The sequence below is a fragment of the Entelurus aequoreus genome, linkage group LG24 (genome assembly GCF_033978785.1).
Source record: "Entelurus aequoreus isolate RoL-2023_Sb linkage group LG24, RoL_Eaeq_v1.1, whole genome shotgun sequence".
Lineage (NCBI taxonomy): Eukaryota > Metazoa > Chordata > Actinopteri > Syngnathiformes > Syngnathidae > Entelurus > Entelurus aequoreus.
In genome coordinates, this window is record NC_084754.1 from 35,045,223 (window position 1) to 35,063,305 (window position 18,083).

Genomic DNA, 18,083 nt, shown 5'->3' on the forward strand with positions numbered 1-18,083 from the left:
CTCTCTGGACTCCACGCGTCTGCTGTTACCGTAATTACCAGAATTACTGTACCTTTGCTTTTCCTTTTAGCTTATAAATTGGGCATAATTAAATCAATATGATTTTAATCTAAATTATGCAAATAACAGCCCATGGGCGGCTATTTGGACATAGGGTTATTAGGAAGAGGCGCTTAATTCACATTTTGTGAATTAAGCGCTAATTAATTTTTACTTAATTCTGTTATTATTTTTTGTATGCCATATTTGCCATATCAATCAATCAATGAATAAATGTTTATTTACACAGCCCTAAATCACAAGTGTCTCAAAGGGCTGTACAAGCCACAACGACATCCTCGGTACAGAGCCCACATACGGGCAAGGAAAACTCACCCCAGTGGGACATCAATGTGAATGACTATGAGAAACCTTGGAAAGGACCGCATATGTGGGTAACCCCCCCCCCTCTAGGGGAGACCGAAAGCAATGGATGTGGAGTGGGTCTGACATAATATTGTGAAAGTCCAACACATCAGCGAAAGTCCAGTCCATAGTGGGCCAGCAGGAACCATCCCGAGTGGAGACGGGTCAGCAGCGTAGAGATGTCCCCATCTGATGGACAGGCTAGCGGTCCACCTCGGGTTGGGAGCAGAGTAGAAAAGAAAAGAAAAGAAAACGGCAGATCAACTGGTCTAAAAAGGGAGTCTATTTAAAGGCTAGAGTATACAAATGAGTTTTAAGATGAGACTTAAATGCTTCTACTGAGGTAGCATCTCTAACTTTTACCGGGAGGGCATTCCATAGTATTGGAGCCCGAATAGAAAACGCTCTATAGCCCGCAGACTTTTTTTGGGCTCTGGGAATCACTAATAAGCCGGAGTTCTTTGAACGCAGATTTCTTGCCGGGACATATTGTACAATACAATCGTCAAGATAGGCAGGAGCTTGATCGTGTAGTATTTTATACGTAAGTAGTAAAACCTTAAAGTCGCATCTTAAGTGCACAGGAAGCCAGTGCAGGTGAGCCAGTATAGGCGTAATATGATCAAACTTTCTTGTTTTTGTCAAAAGTCTAGCAGCCGCATTTTATATTTATATTTTATATGCTATATTGTTTATAATACTTGTGTTGCTTTCATATGCACATTCAATTTCTACTTGAGGTCCAAGTACAATGTTCTTAACTACAGTAATGGTTCTTCTTCAAAGTAAATAATTTAAAATGTGTTGTTTGTGTTTTTTTTTTAAATAAAACTTGGTTAAAAGACTTCAGTATAAGTACTTTTTGAAAATTTTGAGCATATTTAAAAATACCACGATAATAATGATAACTGTGATAATTTTGGTCATAATAACTGTGATAAAAAAATGTTCATACAGTGACATCCCTATTTGTGTTGAACCATGCAGAGTGTGTTAGATATAAGCAAAGTGACAAAAATAAAGTCTATGATATAGCTGAAGCAACAGTTTACCTTCAAGGAATTTAGTTCGTCTTTCTGACGGCCAACATGTTTCTCAAATTCTTCCAGAAGACTCTCCAGCGCAAAAAGTTCTTGTCCAAGTTTTTTCATTTTAGTTTGAGGCACCTCTAGATGTGGAGAGAGGAAAAACAATTAATACTCCAAAGATAAAGAATATGCAAATATGTAAATCCCAGTCTTGTATAAAGTACCCAAAACCTTTAGGAATAATTGAGATTAGAACTGCCAAAATGAAGGCAAAATTGTATTTAAGGTTAAAGAGCAGTTAAGTAGAATTTTGCAAAGCTTTGTTAAAGGGGAATTGCACTTTTTTGGGGTAATTTTTCCTATTTTTCACAATCATTGTGAGAGACAAGAACACACAGCTTTTAAAAAAATATATATTTTAAAGATGATAAAAAAACGCTTGAAACACGCGGCTAATGGGAGTCACCGTTGGAGACTCCAAAGCCCTCTTACAAAAAACTTCAAAATTCTCCAGCAACGTTTTATATACAAACACCGTTTCTATGTGAGTTGGGAAATTGTGTTAGATGTAAATATAAATGGAATACAATGATTTGCAAATCCTTTTCAACCCATATTCAATTGAATGCACAACAAAGACAAGATATTTGATGTTCAAACTCATAAACTTTATTTTTTTTTTGCAAATAATAATTAACTTAGAATTTCATGGCTGCAACACGTGCCAAAGTAGTTGGGAAAGGGCATGTTCACCACTGTGTTACATGGCCTTTCCTTTTAACAACACTCAGTAAACGTTTGGGAACTGAGGAGACACATTTTTTAAGCTTCTCAGGTGGAATTCTTTCCCATTCTTGCTTGATGTACAGCTTAAAGGCCTACTGAAAGCCACTACTACCGACCACGCAGTCTGATAGTTTATATATCAATGATGAAATCTTAACATTGCAACACATGCCAATACGGCCGGGTTAACTTATAAAGTGCAATTTTAAATTTCCGGCGAAACTTCCGGTTGAAAACGTCTATGTATGATGACGTATGCGCGTGACGTCAATGGTTGAAACGGAAGTATTCGGACACCATTGTATCCAATACAAAAAGCTCTGTTTTCATCTCAAAATTCCACAGTATTCAGGACAACTGTGTTGGTGAATCTTTTGTAATTTGTTTAATGAACAATGAAGACTGCGAAGAAGAAAGCTGTAGGTGGGATCAGTGTATTAGCGGCTGGCTGCAGCAACACAACCAGGAGGACTTTGACTTGGATAGCAGACGCGCTATCCGACGCTAGCCGCCGACCGATGATCGGGTGAAGTCCTTCGTCGCTCCGTCGATCGCTGGAACTCAGGTGAGCACGGGTATTGATGAGCAGATGAGGGATGGCTGGCGTAGGTGGATAGCCAATGTTTTTAGCATAGCTCTGTGAGGTCCCGTAGCTAAGTTAGCTTCAATGGCGTCGTTAGCAACAGCATTGTTAAGCTTCGCCAGGCTGGAAAGCATTAACCGTGTATTTACAGGTCCATGGTTTAATAGTATTGTTGATTTTCTGTCTATCCTTCTAGTCAGGGGTTTATCTATTTTGTTTCTATCTGCAGTTAAGCCCGATGCTATCACGTTAGCTCCGTAGCTAAAGTGCTTTGCCGATGTATTGTCGTGGAGATAAAAGTCACTGTGAATGTCCATTTCGCGTTCTCGACTCTCATTTTCAAGAGGATATAGTATCCGAGGTGGTTTAAAATACAAATCCGTGATCCACAATAGAAAAAGGTCAAGTTACGGTCAGAGCGAAAAAAGATACCTCCTGCACTGCACTATAGTCCTTCACTCTTACGTTCCTCATCCACGAATCTTTCATCCTGGCTCAAATTAATGGGGTAATCGTCGCTTTCTCGGTCCGAATCGCTCTTGCTGCTGGTGTAAACAATGGGGAAATGTGAGGAGCTCCACAACCTGTGACGTCACGCTACTTCCGGTACAGGCAAGGCTTTTTTTTATCAGCGACCAAAAGTTGCGAACTTTATCGTCCATGTTCTCTACTAAAAAATATGGCAATATCGCGAAATGATCAAGTATGACACATAGAATGGATCTGCTATCCCCGTTTAAATAAAAAAAATTCATTTCAGTAGGCCTTTAAGTTGTTCAACAGTCCGGGGGACTCCGTTGTGATATTTTAGGCTTCATAATGCGCCACACATTTTCAATGGGAGACAGGTCTGGACTACAGGCAGGCCAGTCTAGTACCCGCACGCTTTTACTATGAAGCCACGTTGATGTAACACGTGGCTTGGCATTGTCTTGCTGAAATAAGCAGGGGCGTCGAAGGTAACGTTGCTTGGATGGCAACATATGTTGCTCCAAAACCTGTTTGTACCTTTCAGCATTAATGGCGCCTCCACAGATGTGTAAGTTACTCATGTCTTGGGCACTAATACACCCCCATACCATCACAGATGCTGGCTTTTCAACTTTGCGCCTATAACAATCCGGATGGTTCTTTTCCTCTTTGGTCCGGAGGACACGACGTCCACAGTTTCCAAAAACAATTTGAAATGTAGACTCGTCAGACCACAGAACTCTTTTCCACTTTGTATCAGTCCATCTTAGATGAGCTCAGGCCCAGCGAAGCAGACGGCGTTTCTGGGTGTTGTTGATAAACGGTTTTCGCCTTGCATAGGAGAGTTTTAACTTGCACTTGCAGATGTAGCGACCAATTGTAGTTACTGACAGTGGGTTTCTGAAGTGTTCCTGAGCCCATGTAGTGATATCCTTTACACACTGATGTCGCTTGTTGATGCAGTACAGCCTGAGGGATCGAAGGTTACGGGCTTAGCTGCTTACGTGCAGTGATTTCTCCAGATTCTCTGAACCCTTTGATGATATTACAGACCGTAGATGTGAAATCCCTAAATTCCTTGCAATAGCTGTTTGAGAAAGGTTTTTCTTAAACTGTTCAACAATTTGCTCACGCATTTGTTGACAAAGTGGTGACCCTCGCCCCATCCTTGTTTGTGAATGACTGAGCATTTCATGGAATCTACTTTTATACCCAATCATGGCACCCACCTGTTCCCAATCTGCCTGTTCACCTGTGGGATGTTCCAAATAAGTGTTTGATGAGCATTCCTCAACTTTATCAGTATTTATTGCCACCTTTCCCAACTTCTTTGTCACGTGTTGCTGGCATCAAATTCTAATGTTAATGATTATTTGCAAAAAAATAAATGTTTATCAGTTTGAACATCAAATATGTTGTCTTTGTAGCATATTCAACTGAATATGGGTTGAAAATGATTTGAAAATCATTGTATTTCGTTTATATTTACATCTAACACAATTTCCCAACTCATATGGAAACGGGGTTTGTACAAATGCAAGTCTATATATAATGTAGTAACAGACATGTTTATACCAATATTTCATATGTTCAATATTTACCGTATTTTGATAATTTTAAAATTTCCTGGACTGATTTCATTCACGCATTGATTTTTGTTTTCATAGCAGCACATGTCTGACTTTTTGCAACATGTGTGTCCCTACTTCCGGAATCAAACACGAGTGTGTGTTCTAATTATGGCAGACTTAGTAACAGACAACGAAAACAACTATTTTTGGACAAATTTACAACCTTGTACTTTTAGAAGCTAAATATACTGCTGCTTACAGAAGCGAGCACGAAGGAAGAGTGAGACATTGGAGCAGACGGAAGCTGGGAAAGGGGGATGAAAGCAATTGACACTATAAATATAGAACTTGGAGCAAAGCTATTTCGACATAAATGTATTGCTTCCTCCAAATCAACAGGAAAGTTACCCGGCCAGCTTGACTAGACCAATGGTTCTCAAACTTTTTTTGTCATCCCACACTTTGGACAAGGGGGAGTTTTCAAGCCCCACCTGCCCCCATCGCCCCAACAGAACGCTAATGCCAAGCTTAACATTTTCAAATTTATTGAACATCAAGTAAAATCAAGTTGTATACATTCAAACTCAATAACATAAAATAACATCAAGTTCAATAATAAATAAAATAACTGTGCAGCTGTGGTATAACTTGCATCAAGTTCAATAATAAATAAAATAACTTGCATCAAGTTCAATAATAAATAAAACAAAAGTGTTATAACTTGCACCAAGTTCAATAATAAATCAAATAAAAGTGTTATAACTTGCATCAAGTTCAATAATAAATCAAATAACCTGCATCAAGTTCAATAATAAATAAAATAAAAGTGCCACTTTGCAATTTTTGCAAAAAAAAAAGGAGGAGCTATGCATTTGGCAAGACAGGGCAAGTGAACATGAGTTTTACAGTATTCCAGCATTAGTGGCTGCAATGAGCCTGTTTTGCACTGCACAGTTCCTCAAGATCACTTGCAATGTCGCATATACGTCTCGCAACTGTGTCGTTTGATAGTGGGACAGCTTTTAATTTTGCTGCGCTTGTCTCGTCAAGCATGACTGACACCATGTCTATTGCAGCGGGGAGAATGAGCTGCTCAGCAATTGTGTGGTTTTTTGCATTGTGCAATTCTGTATGCAACTCTATATGAACTGTTTACTGATGCAGCTTTTACCATGCGCTTCTCCTGTTGACGGTACTCTGCCAGTTTTCTTTGAAAGAAATCAAGTGGCTTATTGACGTGATTGGGGTGTGTGGTCTCGAGGTGTCTCTTTAATTTGTTGGGTCTCATGCTGTCTGCTGCTAGCGGTTTTAGACACAGAACACACAGGGGTCTCTCCTCTGCCCCCACCACCGCTGCCGTGAATCCAAGAGCAAGATACCCTTCATCATATTTTCTTTTTCGTTGGCTTTTTGGTTGATTAGGCCCGTCAGATTTTTGTTTCTCTGCAGGCGCTGGCTCTGGCTCGACGACCTTTGAGGTGCGAGTCACAAATGTATCCATTTTGTGTAATTGTGGTCCACACATTAGCCTGCTACCCATTCGCGCGAAAGTTTGTTCCGCTTAGCCCCACCTCCATTAGTTACTGTTGCTATGTCTGTCAAACTTTTGCTCCTACCTAGAAATTTAAAGCCTACAGGAAAAATAAGTAATTTACATTTATTTATATAGCGGATTTCACAGACAGAATCACAAAGTGATTTACAGTGTGTATAGAAAATGAAAGCATAGTAAAAAAAAAAATCTAAGCATATAATTTAAAAAAATTTTTTAAAGTGAAATTTCCTCCCGTTCCTCGCGCCCAGGGGTCACCAACGCGGTGCCCGCGGGCACCAGGTCGCCCGTAAGGACCAGATGAGTCGCCCGCGGGCCTGTTCTAAAAAAAAAAAAAAATTTAAAAAATTTAAAAAAATAAAAAAAAATTTTTTTTTTTTTTTTTTTTTTTAAAATTAAATCTACATAGAAAAAACACAAGATACACTTTCAATCAGTGCATCAACCCAAACAACCTCCCCCATGCACACTCATCCACACCCACTCACACAAAAGGGGTTATTTCTTTCTGCTACCAATATTCTGGTTCCCACAACATAGACAATACATCTGCAAGGGACACAGTCCCTGAAGCACACATGATTGTATAGGCTGCTGGTCCACTAACATTTTCATTAATTACTATTTTTTATGTAATTATTTTTATATTGTTTTACTTTCTTTTTTATCCAAGAAAATGTTTTTTATTTATTTATCTTATTTTATTTTATTTTTTTAAAAAGGGCCTTATCTTCAACAGACCAGGTTGTCAATGAAATTAGATTTGTTTAGAGGGTTTTTTAAACCAGGCCCAGTCCAGATAATGTCCAAGTCGGACTCAGCAACACACACCTTCATTCATGTACACAGAAAAAAATTAGGGAACACAACAGATTGCATATAATTTATAAACAAAATTACATTTTCAAAATAAGCATTTATGTACAGTCCAGATTATGTCCAGGTCACTCAAATTAGGGAACACAACAACAGATATCATATAATCTATAAACATAATTATACTTTCAAAATAAGCCTTTGAGGACTTCTCATCTTTTTTTTTTAATGTTTTTTGGCATCATTATCGTTTTCAACCATGTAACTTTCTAAAGTTAGAAAATACTGAATAAATGTTTTAAAGAAAGTAATACTAAGTGAATATCTGTTGTTGGCCTTAAAAATAAACATTTTACCGAGTACTATAATTAAATTGACTAAATCATGATTGTCAATAAACTCTCCTAAAACAACAGAAACCACATTAAGCTTCATAAACAAACCAATCCTTAAACACATTTTTTTCAACTTCCACCCAAAACAAAGACACAATATGACAATACCAAAACAAATGCAGGGTGGATTCAGGCTCCTGACAACAAAATCGGCAATCATCTGACTCTGTCGTATTCCATAATTTTAACATTTTCCCTGTGGGTAAGAAGTTATAAATAATTTTAATTTGAAAATAACGATTTTGCACATCGATAGTGGTTTTATAGATTAGTTTGAATATGGCATCCCATGGCAACGGGCAGTCAAAAAAGTCCTCCCATTTTCCATTTGTGTTGTATGAGGCAGCCTTCAAAGATTTCTTTATTAAATAAAAATTATATATTTTTCTATTTATTTTAGTTCCTTTTTGCCAACTAGAATTTCTTATTAGAGGTTTACAAACTAATAATTTAGTAGTTCCATAATTAATTATTTGTTTCCATCTTTTCCCAATTACTCCAGTTAGTTGATAAAATGAAAAGCTTGAGCAAGCATCACCATACATAGCTCTAAATTCATCATACTTCATCATTTTACCATTCTCATTGATAATATCATTGACAAAAATGATTCCTCTTTCAAACATATTTTTCCAAAAGAAAGGCTTTCCATCTATTACAATATTAGAGTTCATCCACATTAACTGCTGCAAAATACCGTCTCTTTTTTCTGGCACATAAAATTGAAAACACCACTATGAGTGGATTGTTTCCTTTATGAACCCCGCCATGTTTCCCAGCAGACTCTCTGGGAGGGGATCACTTGTAAAAAAGGATACCATTTCTTTTGATACAGTACATGTTTTTTGTCCAACAGGACATTTGTGTACCACTCAATGTTTAAATACATCTTTGGAACAATTGATGCTTTTAAAGACAGACTCATAGCTTCAAGGTTGAGAAGTTTCAGGCCCCCATATTCATACTCTTTGTACAAAACCTTTCTTTTAATCTTTTCTGGTTTGCCGTTCCAGACAAAATCGAAGACCCTCCGCTCATAAATCTTAAAGTTTTGTGATGGAGCTGGTAATGACAAAAACAAATAAATAAATTGAGGAATAATTAACGAGTTGGCAATAGACATTTTACCATACAAGGTTAGGGATTTCCCTTTCCATAATTGCATAATTTTGTCCAGCTTTCTTAGTCGATTATCATAATTTACTGAGCCTAGATCTTCCAGATTTTCTGGGACAACAACACCAAGTATGTTAACTGGTCCATCTGTCCACAAAACAGGCACTTTGCATTCCATTCGAAAGGACGTTCCCTTTAGATTTCCGATCCTTAACATTTTACATTTATCATAATTAAGCTTAAGGCCAGATTGCTGTGAAAATATGTCCAAAAGATTAAGAAGGTTCCGCAAACAATGAGGAAAAATCTCATCTTTGTGAATCAGCCTTTTCTGACATGAACTTCATCAAGAACAAACACAGAACATGCCTCACTGATGCACATCTGCAAGACTCACTCAGAGTTGTAGTGTCAAGTTACACACCAGAGTACAACACACTAGTTAACAGCATGCAATGCCAGGCTTCCCACTAACTGACAAAGAAACAGATAACAGATTTGGTGTCCAGTTCAAAGTGTGACATGATTTAAAAAATTGAGAGTTTACTTTTGTATTTTACATGAGTTATTATTTGTACAAACATGGTGCAAAGTAATTCATGATTTGTTAAAAAAAAATGTTAGTGGCTAGCTAGTTAAAATGGGATATTGTGATTTCACAAGACTGTCTTAGAAGTGATCATTTGAAAATGTTCAATTTGAAAAATGTGCACTTAGAGAAAATATAAAAATAAAGTGTTGCATATTGATATTTATCTGTTTCTATATATATATATATATTGTGAGAAATCATTAAGATGATCAGTGTTTCCACAAAGATAAATATCATTAATTATTAATAATAACAGAGTTAAAGGTAAATTGAGCAAATTGGCTACTTCTGGCAATTTATTTAAGTGTGTATCTAACTGGTAGCCCTTCGCATTAATCAGTACCCAAGAAGTAGCCCTTGGTTTCAAAAAGGTTGGTGACCCCTGCTCGCGCCCCATCTGGCATGTCTCTATTCCCCACCAGTGGGGCGTGCCCCACACTTTGAGAAACACTGGACTAGACTGACAACTTATCCATCGAGTGAGTCACTTTAATATAGATCACGATACACACAGCACGCCATGCGTGTTAGTACAACTACAGTACACACGCTGTCTGGCTAGCTGTGTACAAACAAAACATAAAATGTGGGCAAATACTGTAATATGATTGTTCATGTATTTCAGTAAGTACAGACTGTGTATTACAAACTCAAACGCGTTTAGTATTGTTGTAAAGCTATCTTATCTCTTGTCTTAGTTAGCTTCTGCGCCTTATTCCGTAGCACGCCGATGTGTTCTTACGATAGAAAAAGAGTTCAGTTGCTACAGCTTGGTTATTAAACAGGTTACCAAACATAAATTAAGTATTGTTGACTGTTTTTAAATGCATTTTAAAGTGATTTAGAGGCAGAAGGGATTGCTCCCATTAGCTGCATTGTTAGCAACCTAGAACGAGCCGATTTTTATGTTAGAAAGCAACAAAAAATAACTTTTGTCTTCTTGTCTCTCATGATTGTGAACGATAAGTAAAATTCTAAAAAAAAAAACTGCAGTTCCCCTTTAAGCCTGTTTGGAACAAAACATGTTTGGAATTAATTTAGTCGATTAAGCTCATTGAAAAAAATAACTAAATCAATGGTTTTGAAAGACATGTAGTCGAAACTGTTTGTGGGCACTAAAATAAATAGTTATGTAAAATATATTAAAAACAACTTACTAGACAAGTACTGTAAATAAGTATTTATATTGTATATCTTTACTGAAAAATGGGAGTGCGACAAAATATTGATATGGCAAAATATCGCAGTAATTGACCTTACGTTGAATTATCAATTCGCTTTTTCAGTGTTGTTTTTTGGTATCATTATGTAAATATAGCCTGTATACATTAAACGTATAAACCACTGGAGAGTGCAGTGCACCCAAATCCAAAGAAAAAGGGGCTATGCATTGGATTTCGAGGGCCACGAAGTCTTAAGATCATTGATGTGCATGTTATTAATAACAATTTTATTTTAAAGGCCACCTAAACCTGGCTAAAGGCATATACAATGCTTCAGATTTGATCAACTTAAGAGATATGTTTAAAATGATGTCAGTGTCTGTCAGACACATAAAAAAATCCTATTTACAGTTGTTACTAAAACTGTGTCATAGTTTTTGCAAGACTGCTGTTTGTACTGTTTAAGTTATGCTGCAAAGTATAGACTATGAAATGTATATTTTGTTTTTGTTTCACCTCTATATAGATACCTTATTAAGAGCAATATAGTGATCATTGTCATACAGCAGGGGTGTCAAGTGTACGGCCCGTGGGCCGGATCAGGCCCTCAAACAGGTTTTATCCGGCCCGCGGGATGAGTTTGCTAAGTATAAAAATTAGCCGAAATTTTTGAATGAAAGAAACTGATGTTCTAAATGTGTCCACTATATTTCGCAATAGCATTTATTTATTTTTTTGTATATTATGCAACATATGTAAAAAACAACAACAACCACATGATGTTAGTGCACCAGTTGAGGAAAATGAGCAAACTACATAAATAACATCCTGTAATTTGATTTTGATATTATTTTTTTATCTTGACAGATAGATAAACATTATCACATAATTTATTTAGTAAGTATAAATAACTACAAATAAAAGATAGAATACTATTAACCGCAACCACATGTAAGTGTAAAAAACAAAAAACAAAACATAATTTGTACATTTTCAGAACGTGCTTGTTCTATTTTAAAACAAAGAAAACAATCTGAAGTTGTCTTTATTTTTAAGTTATCGTGCCGTGATTTTACCAGTCCGGCCCACTTGGGAGTAGATTTTTCTCCATATGGCCCCCGATCGAAAATGAGTTTTACACCCCTGCCGTATCGAGATATTATGACAGTGAGCCATTTATGGCATATCGTAGTCTATAGATTTTCAGCTCTACTGTACAATACTGATAGCAAATACATTCTTACCTGCAACTGACAGTACCTGCAACTGACATTCTTACCTGCAACTGACAGATCCAACACGCGTTGGATGGACGAAATCCTGCCGTTAATGTGGTGGTTGATACTCTCCATTTCACTCATTTTTCTAACAAAATAGAAATAACGATGTTTACTGAACTGAAAGTTGATGTTTGCACTATTTCGTAGCGAAAAGGTAGCACATTGTTCGTAATGTATTCCGTAATTGTGTGAATTCAACAAAACGTCCTAAAAGTGAATGTTCAGTGTGACAACATTGGCAAAAGTTACTTACGTCGTCATGAAAAAAAACAGTACCCGACTGTGGAATGGATCAAATGGACCTTAAAAGTTTTGGTCGGGTATAAAGCAAAAATAAAACAGTTCAACGTCCTTACTTCAAGTTAAGTTTTCTGCTGCGTCGTTCAAATCGGATTCTCCCGGTTTAAGTTCTTCTTCGTCTTCTTTTTCTTATTCGTCCTCTTAGTAATTGGCTGGCAACCTCGCTATTTGGTGCATTACCGCCACCAGCTGGACGAGGGTGTAAAACGAGTAACCCCTGGCTGCAGCCCGCAGATCGAGGAGGGGCTTATTTTCCCTCAATGTGGGCGGGTCTCAACGTTGAGCCCGCGGGCTCCATCTGGTGGCGGAGATCCGGCACAGCACAATGACTTAATATGGAAAAAGGTTCATGTATTTGATAGACTTAGACATTCCTACTTTTAACTTGTCAAATGTGTTTTTTTTACCATGAATATATATATATATATATATATATATATATATATATATATATATATATATATATATATATATATATATATATATATATATATATATATATATATATATATATATATATATATATATATATATATATATATATATATATATATATATATATATATATATATATATATATATATATATATATATATATATATATATATATATATATATATATATATATATATATATATATATATATATATATATATATATATAACCATAGCATTTACCATGAAAAAAAAATAAAAATAATTATATATAAACCATAGCATTTCCATAAGAGTATAGACACATATTATTTTGCACACTCAATTATATTAGCTAAGTCAAATAAACCAAAGACAGAAGACTTTGCATCATTGATTTTATTTTTCACCCCAGGTTAAAAATGTTTGATCTGTAAAAAATAAATAAATGTTGTAGCCTAGCCAAATACATTCCTTAAGCTCCCATAAATGTTTAACAATGGCAAGTATCAAGGTATTTTTCTGGCCCATAACAAGCAACCCTGTTCCCTGTTTCCAGTTCTGTTCATTTTCCACTCTCTAGAAAGGAAACAGATTGCGGTTCTTATAGGCACAATAACAATGCAAGATGTAAAACTAAGGTCATTGAAATAAGTGGAGGAATTACGCTTTAGTCTAGCAATAGTTGACTACAAGACTAATTAATCACATGACCTCTCACCTGTAGCCCTCCTTGCTCTCGTCGCCGTTTTCTGTCCTGCAATCGGTCTTCTTCAGACCTTAGTGATTTAATGACAACATACATTCACTATGAAAACATTCATGTTGGTCTGTTGACCGTGAGTAAAACATTTTTTTTGTGATTTGTGATATTCAAAGCACTTACAGCATGGGGAAGTTCTGCAGGAGAGCGAGACACCACCATCTCCTCATTTGCAGCATGTTTTCCTTTGAAGAAGGAAATGCAGGAAGATGTTAATATCCATCCATCCATCCATTTTCTACCGTTTATTCCCTTCGGGGTCGCGAGGGGCGCTGGAGTCTATCTCAGCTACAATCGGGCGGAAGGCGGGGTACACCCTGGACAAGTCGCCACCTCATCGCAGAGATGTTAATATGTTGTAAAAAAAATAACACCTTGTACACTAAGCATAATATGTCACGATGTACACATACCTCTCTGAAATCACAATTGGCCCCCGTTACAATGTACAGAGTGTACTGTAAGTCAAGAGGTACTGCTTAATATAATGTCAGGCGTAGTCCCAAGGATACATTTTTTTCAATACAAATGAATGTGGTTTTAATGTAGCAAGCAAACATTTTGACAGACAACAGCAATGCTATAACATGCTGATTTGGTCTTAGCATCAAAACAAACACGCCACAGTTGTTGGAGCACCCTTGCTTTGTTAGGCCCTGAGGTGTGAACAATGTATTTTAATAAAAGTATGGCAAGAAAATAGTAAAAAGTTAGCAAATGCTATTATGTCATGTCTCACCTGGACATCATTCACACCAAGTTCTCTCCAGGGGCCAGAAGAGAGGCTGTGAGCAACGTGTCTGTACAAATAATAAGCCAAATAAAAGTCACTCAACTTCAATCAACTTTTGATTGAAAAGCACGCATAAACGCTTGGAACAAAGCTTGAACTGAATAAGGAAGAGGTTGGAACTTCAAATCAAAAAGTTTTGGCTCTATTTTGCACATCATTCAAATGAGAAATGTGACATTTCACACTTGATTTTATTTTTCGGTTGTTGCTTTCTACACTAGTAAATGATGACAGTGAGCAGAGACCTCATGGAGACTTCCCTAGTCTCCACAAGTTTTCAGCAAACAGAGCATACTGGGGACAGAAACTCCAAGACAGCCAGGAACAACTGGTAAAGTTAACTATTGTGCCACTGTGGTTATCTATGAATGTCACTCATATAATCATACACGTATTAAGACTTTGTTTTCTTCCACTAGCTGTCTCATGTCTTGGAGAGATGAGAGTAGAACCAGTCTATTCAGGTTTTTAGGGCACCTCCTGGACAGTGGTAGTTCTGTTTTAAACCACTTGTCCTTTGTTTGTTTTAATTAATGGTTCTGTTTTTATTTGATGTAAAATATTCCATTCCATATTCCAACTATTTTGATTCCTTAAACAGATGGAAACAGAACTATTTATCTTTTTTGAGACGGGCAGTTCTGTTTAAGCCTGTTATGAAAACTTTTTGATTTGAAGTTCCAACCTCTTCCTTATTCAGTTCAGGCTTTGTTCCAAGCGTTTATGCGTGCTTTTCAATCAAAAGTTGATTGAAGTTGAGTGACTTTTATTTGGCTTATTATTTGTACAGACACGTTGCTCACAGCCTCTCTTCTGGCCCCTGGAGAGAACTTGGTGTGAATGATGTCCAGGTGAGACATTACATAATAGCATTTGCTAACTTTTTACTATTTTCTTGCCATACTTTTATTAAAATACATTGTTCACACCTCAGGGCCTAACAAAGCAAGGGTGCTCCAACAACTGTGGCGTGTTTGTTTTGATGCTAAGACCAAATCAGCATGTTATAGCATTGCTGTTGTCTGTCAAAATGTTTGCTTGCTACATTAAAACCACATTCATTTGTATTGAAAAAAATGTATCCTTGGGACTACGCCTGACATTATATTAAGCAGTACCTCTTGACTTACAGTACACTCTGTACATTGTAACGGGGGCCAATTGTGATTTCAGAGAGGTATGTGTACATCGTGACATATTATGCTTAGTGTACAAGGTGTTATTTTTTTTTACAACATATTAACATCTCTGCGATGAGGTGGCGACTTGTCCAGGGTGTACCCCGCCTTCCGCCCGATTGTAGCTGAGATAGACTCCAGCGCCCCTCGCGACCCCGAAAGGAATAAGCGGTATAAAATGGATGGATGGATGGATATTAACATCTTCCTGCATTTCCTTCTTCAAAGGAAAACATGCTGCAAATGAGGAGATGGTGGTGTCTCGCTCTCCTGCAGAACTTCCCCATGCCGTAAGTGCTTTGAATATCACAAATCACAAAAAAAATGTTTTACTCACGGTCAACAGACCAACATGAATGTTTTCATAGTGAATGTATGTTGTCATTAAATCACTAAGGTCTGAAGAAGACCGATTGCAGGACAGAAAACGGCGACGAGAGCAAGGAGGGCTACAGGTGAGAGGTCATGTGATTAATTAGTCTTGTAGTCAACTATTGCTAGACTAAAGCGTAATTCCTCCACTTATTTCAATGACCTTAGTTTTACATCTTGCATTGTTATTGTGCCTATAAGAACCGCAATCTGTTTCCTTTCTAGACAGTGGAAAATGAACAGAACTGGAAACAGGGAACAGGGTTGCTTGTTATGGGCCAGAAAAATACCTTGATACTTGCCATTGTTAAACATTTATGGGAGCTTAAGGAATGTATTTGGCTAGGCTACAACATTTTTTTTTTTTTTACAGATCAAACATTTTTAACCTGGGGTGAAAAATAAAATCAATGATGCAAAGTCTTCTGTCTTTGGTTTATTTGACTTAGCTAATATAATTGAGTGTGCAAAATAATATGTGTCTATACTCTTATGGAAATGCTATGGTTTATATATATATTTTTTTTTAAATTGATTTTTCATGGTAAAAAAAATACATTTGACAAGTTAAAAGTAGGAATGTCTAAGTCTATCAAATACATGAACCTTTTTCCATACTATGGTTTATACATATTTTTTTTAAAATTGTTTTTTCATGGTAAAAAAAATACATTTGACAAGTTTTTTTTTTGTTTTTTTTTGCAAATATTTGTATTGAATTTTACAATTAAAATCACATTTAACAGTCATACTTTGGTCACGCAAAACCTTCATACAATCGCACATCCACTCATACCCACTCACATGCACACTTGAGGAGAGAGGTGCACTTAAACTTTAACAATTCAAGGTTTACAGTATAAACAGTATTAGAAAAGATACCCAGATTTTGTATATATATATATATCCATCCCGCTCTGGCTCAGGATCAGCTACAGGCTATCCAGACCATAGTGGATGAACATTCCTCGGCATCAAGGATCCTCAGGAAGTGATCCCAAGATCACCTCTCGAGGACCTCTCCACCGTTCACACTTAAAAAAGAAAAGGAAAGTCACAGAAGTTGATCAGATGTAAAACAATACAAAATAAAAAGACACAAAAAATAAATAAATAAATAAGCAAGTAAACCGTGGCAAGGCCATATCAGAAGTAACAAAAAAACACAATAATAGTGTAGGATCAATACAGAAAATAATGAAGATAATAAAAAAGGAATAAAACTACAAAAAAGATGGCAGATACATTTGACAAGTTAAAAGTAGGAATGTCTAAGTCTATCAAATACATGAACCTTTTTTCATACTATGGTTTATATATATATATTTTTTTTATTGTTTTTTCATGGTAAAAAAAATACATTTGACAAGTTAAAAGTAGCTTTATTGACGTTTGAGAATGTGTGCTGCCGGATCTCCGCCACCAGATGGAGCCCGCGGGCTCAACGTTGAGACCCGCCCACATTGAGGGAAAATAAGCCCCTCCTCGATCTGCGGGCTGCAGCCAGGGGCACTTGTGTAAAACGGCAGGTTACGCAGTACTATATAGACATATAATAGTAATAATAATAACACTACTGTTGTTTACGTTGTTATTATGATAAACTGCATAAAAATACATTAAGAAATAAGCAAGTTATGATTTTCAATAAACAAACGCATTGCACTGCCCTGAATGGGGAAAGTGGCCCTGTGACTACTCAATCGGGAACGCAAGACGCAATCGGTCCACGCATGTGCGAAAACTGCGTCACTTCCGTCAACTGTTTTACGGCAGTTATTTTTGTGCACTCCGTCACTATTACAATTGTTTTCTTGTTTGAAATCTTTATTTGAATAACAACATCATATAAAAGATTACATGCAAAACAAAACAAATGTTGCTTAAAAATATAGTATTTATTCTGAAAGGGAACAGAAACCTGAACAATGTGCTCAGCAGCCTTGAACGGGAGAGAAATCTACCGGTATCTTTTTTTAAACATTTGATATACATCAAATGCATTAATTTACAATATCTGGGTTGCAATCACTTTACCTAATGGCACATCCGGGCACTTCTGGGTTTCAGGCGATGGTCTAGACCAGGGGCCGAATCCAGCCCGCCAGCTTTCAAAATCCGCCCGACGGGAAGTCTCAAGTATAAAAAAAAAAACATTTTAATTTTTTTATTATTTATTTTTTTATTATTATTTTTAAAAATCTGCCCTTTCTAATCCATTTTCTACCACTTGTTACTATCGGTGTCTCCTAGCCGCTCAGGCAAATCATATTGTCTAAAAATGCATTTTCCCATCGATAACGTGACATCATCGGCAAAGTGCGCGCTCTTTCAGTCAATTAGTGCGCGAGGAATACATATATATATATATATATATATATATATATATATATATATATATATATATATATATATATATATATATATAGCCCGGCTGCCGGCCAAATTGTTTTAACCGAATGCGGCCCACGAGTCTAGACAGAGCCCCATTAGGCTACTGTTTATT

The 18,083-nt window shown here is 36.6% G+C and overlaps 1 protein-coding gene across 2 annotated transcripts in view; it reads right to left on the bottom strand.

Moving 5' to 3' along the window:
• ska1 (spindle and kinetochore associated complex subunit 1) overlaps positions 1 to 12,245 on the bottom strand; it is a 30,323-nt gene extending 18,078 nt beyond the window's left edge. Inside the window, exons 1-3 of one of the 2 annotated variants that reach the window (XM_062035577.1) lie at positions 12,115 to 12,245; positions 11,758 to 11,843; positions 1,458 to 1,573 (exon numbers count right to left, since the gene is read on the bottom strand). In XM_062035577.1, coding sequence (XP_061891561.1) covers positions 1,458 to 1,573; positions 11,758 to 11,839 — 198 coding nt within the window. In that variant the 5' untranslated portion in view covers positions 11,840 to 11,843; positions 12,115 to 12,245. Of the gene's footprint in view, positions 1 to 1,457; positions 1,574 to 11,757; positions 11,844 to 12,011 lie in introns of both variants that reach the window. The other variant, XM_062035576.1, reaches the window with a different exon arrangement.
• Positions 12,246 to 18,083: the final 5,838 nt, after the last annotated feature.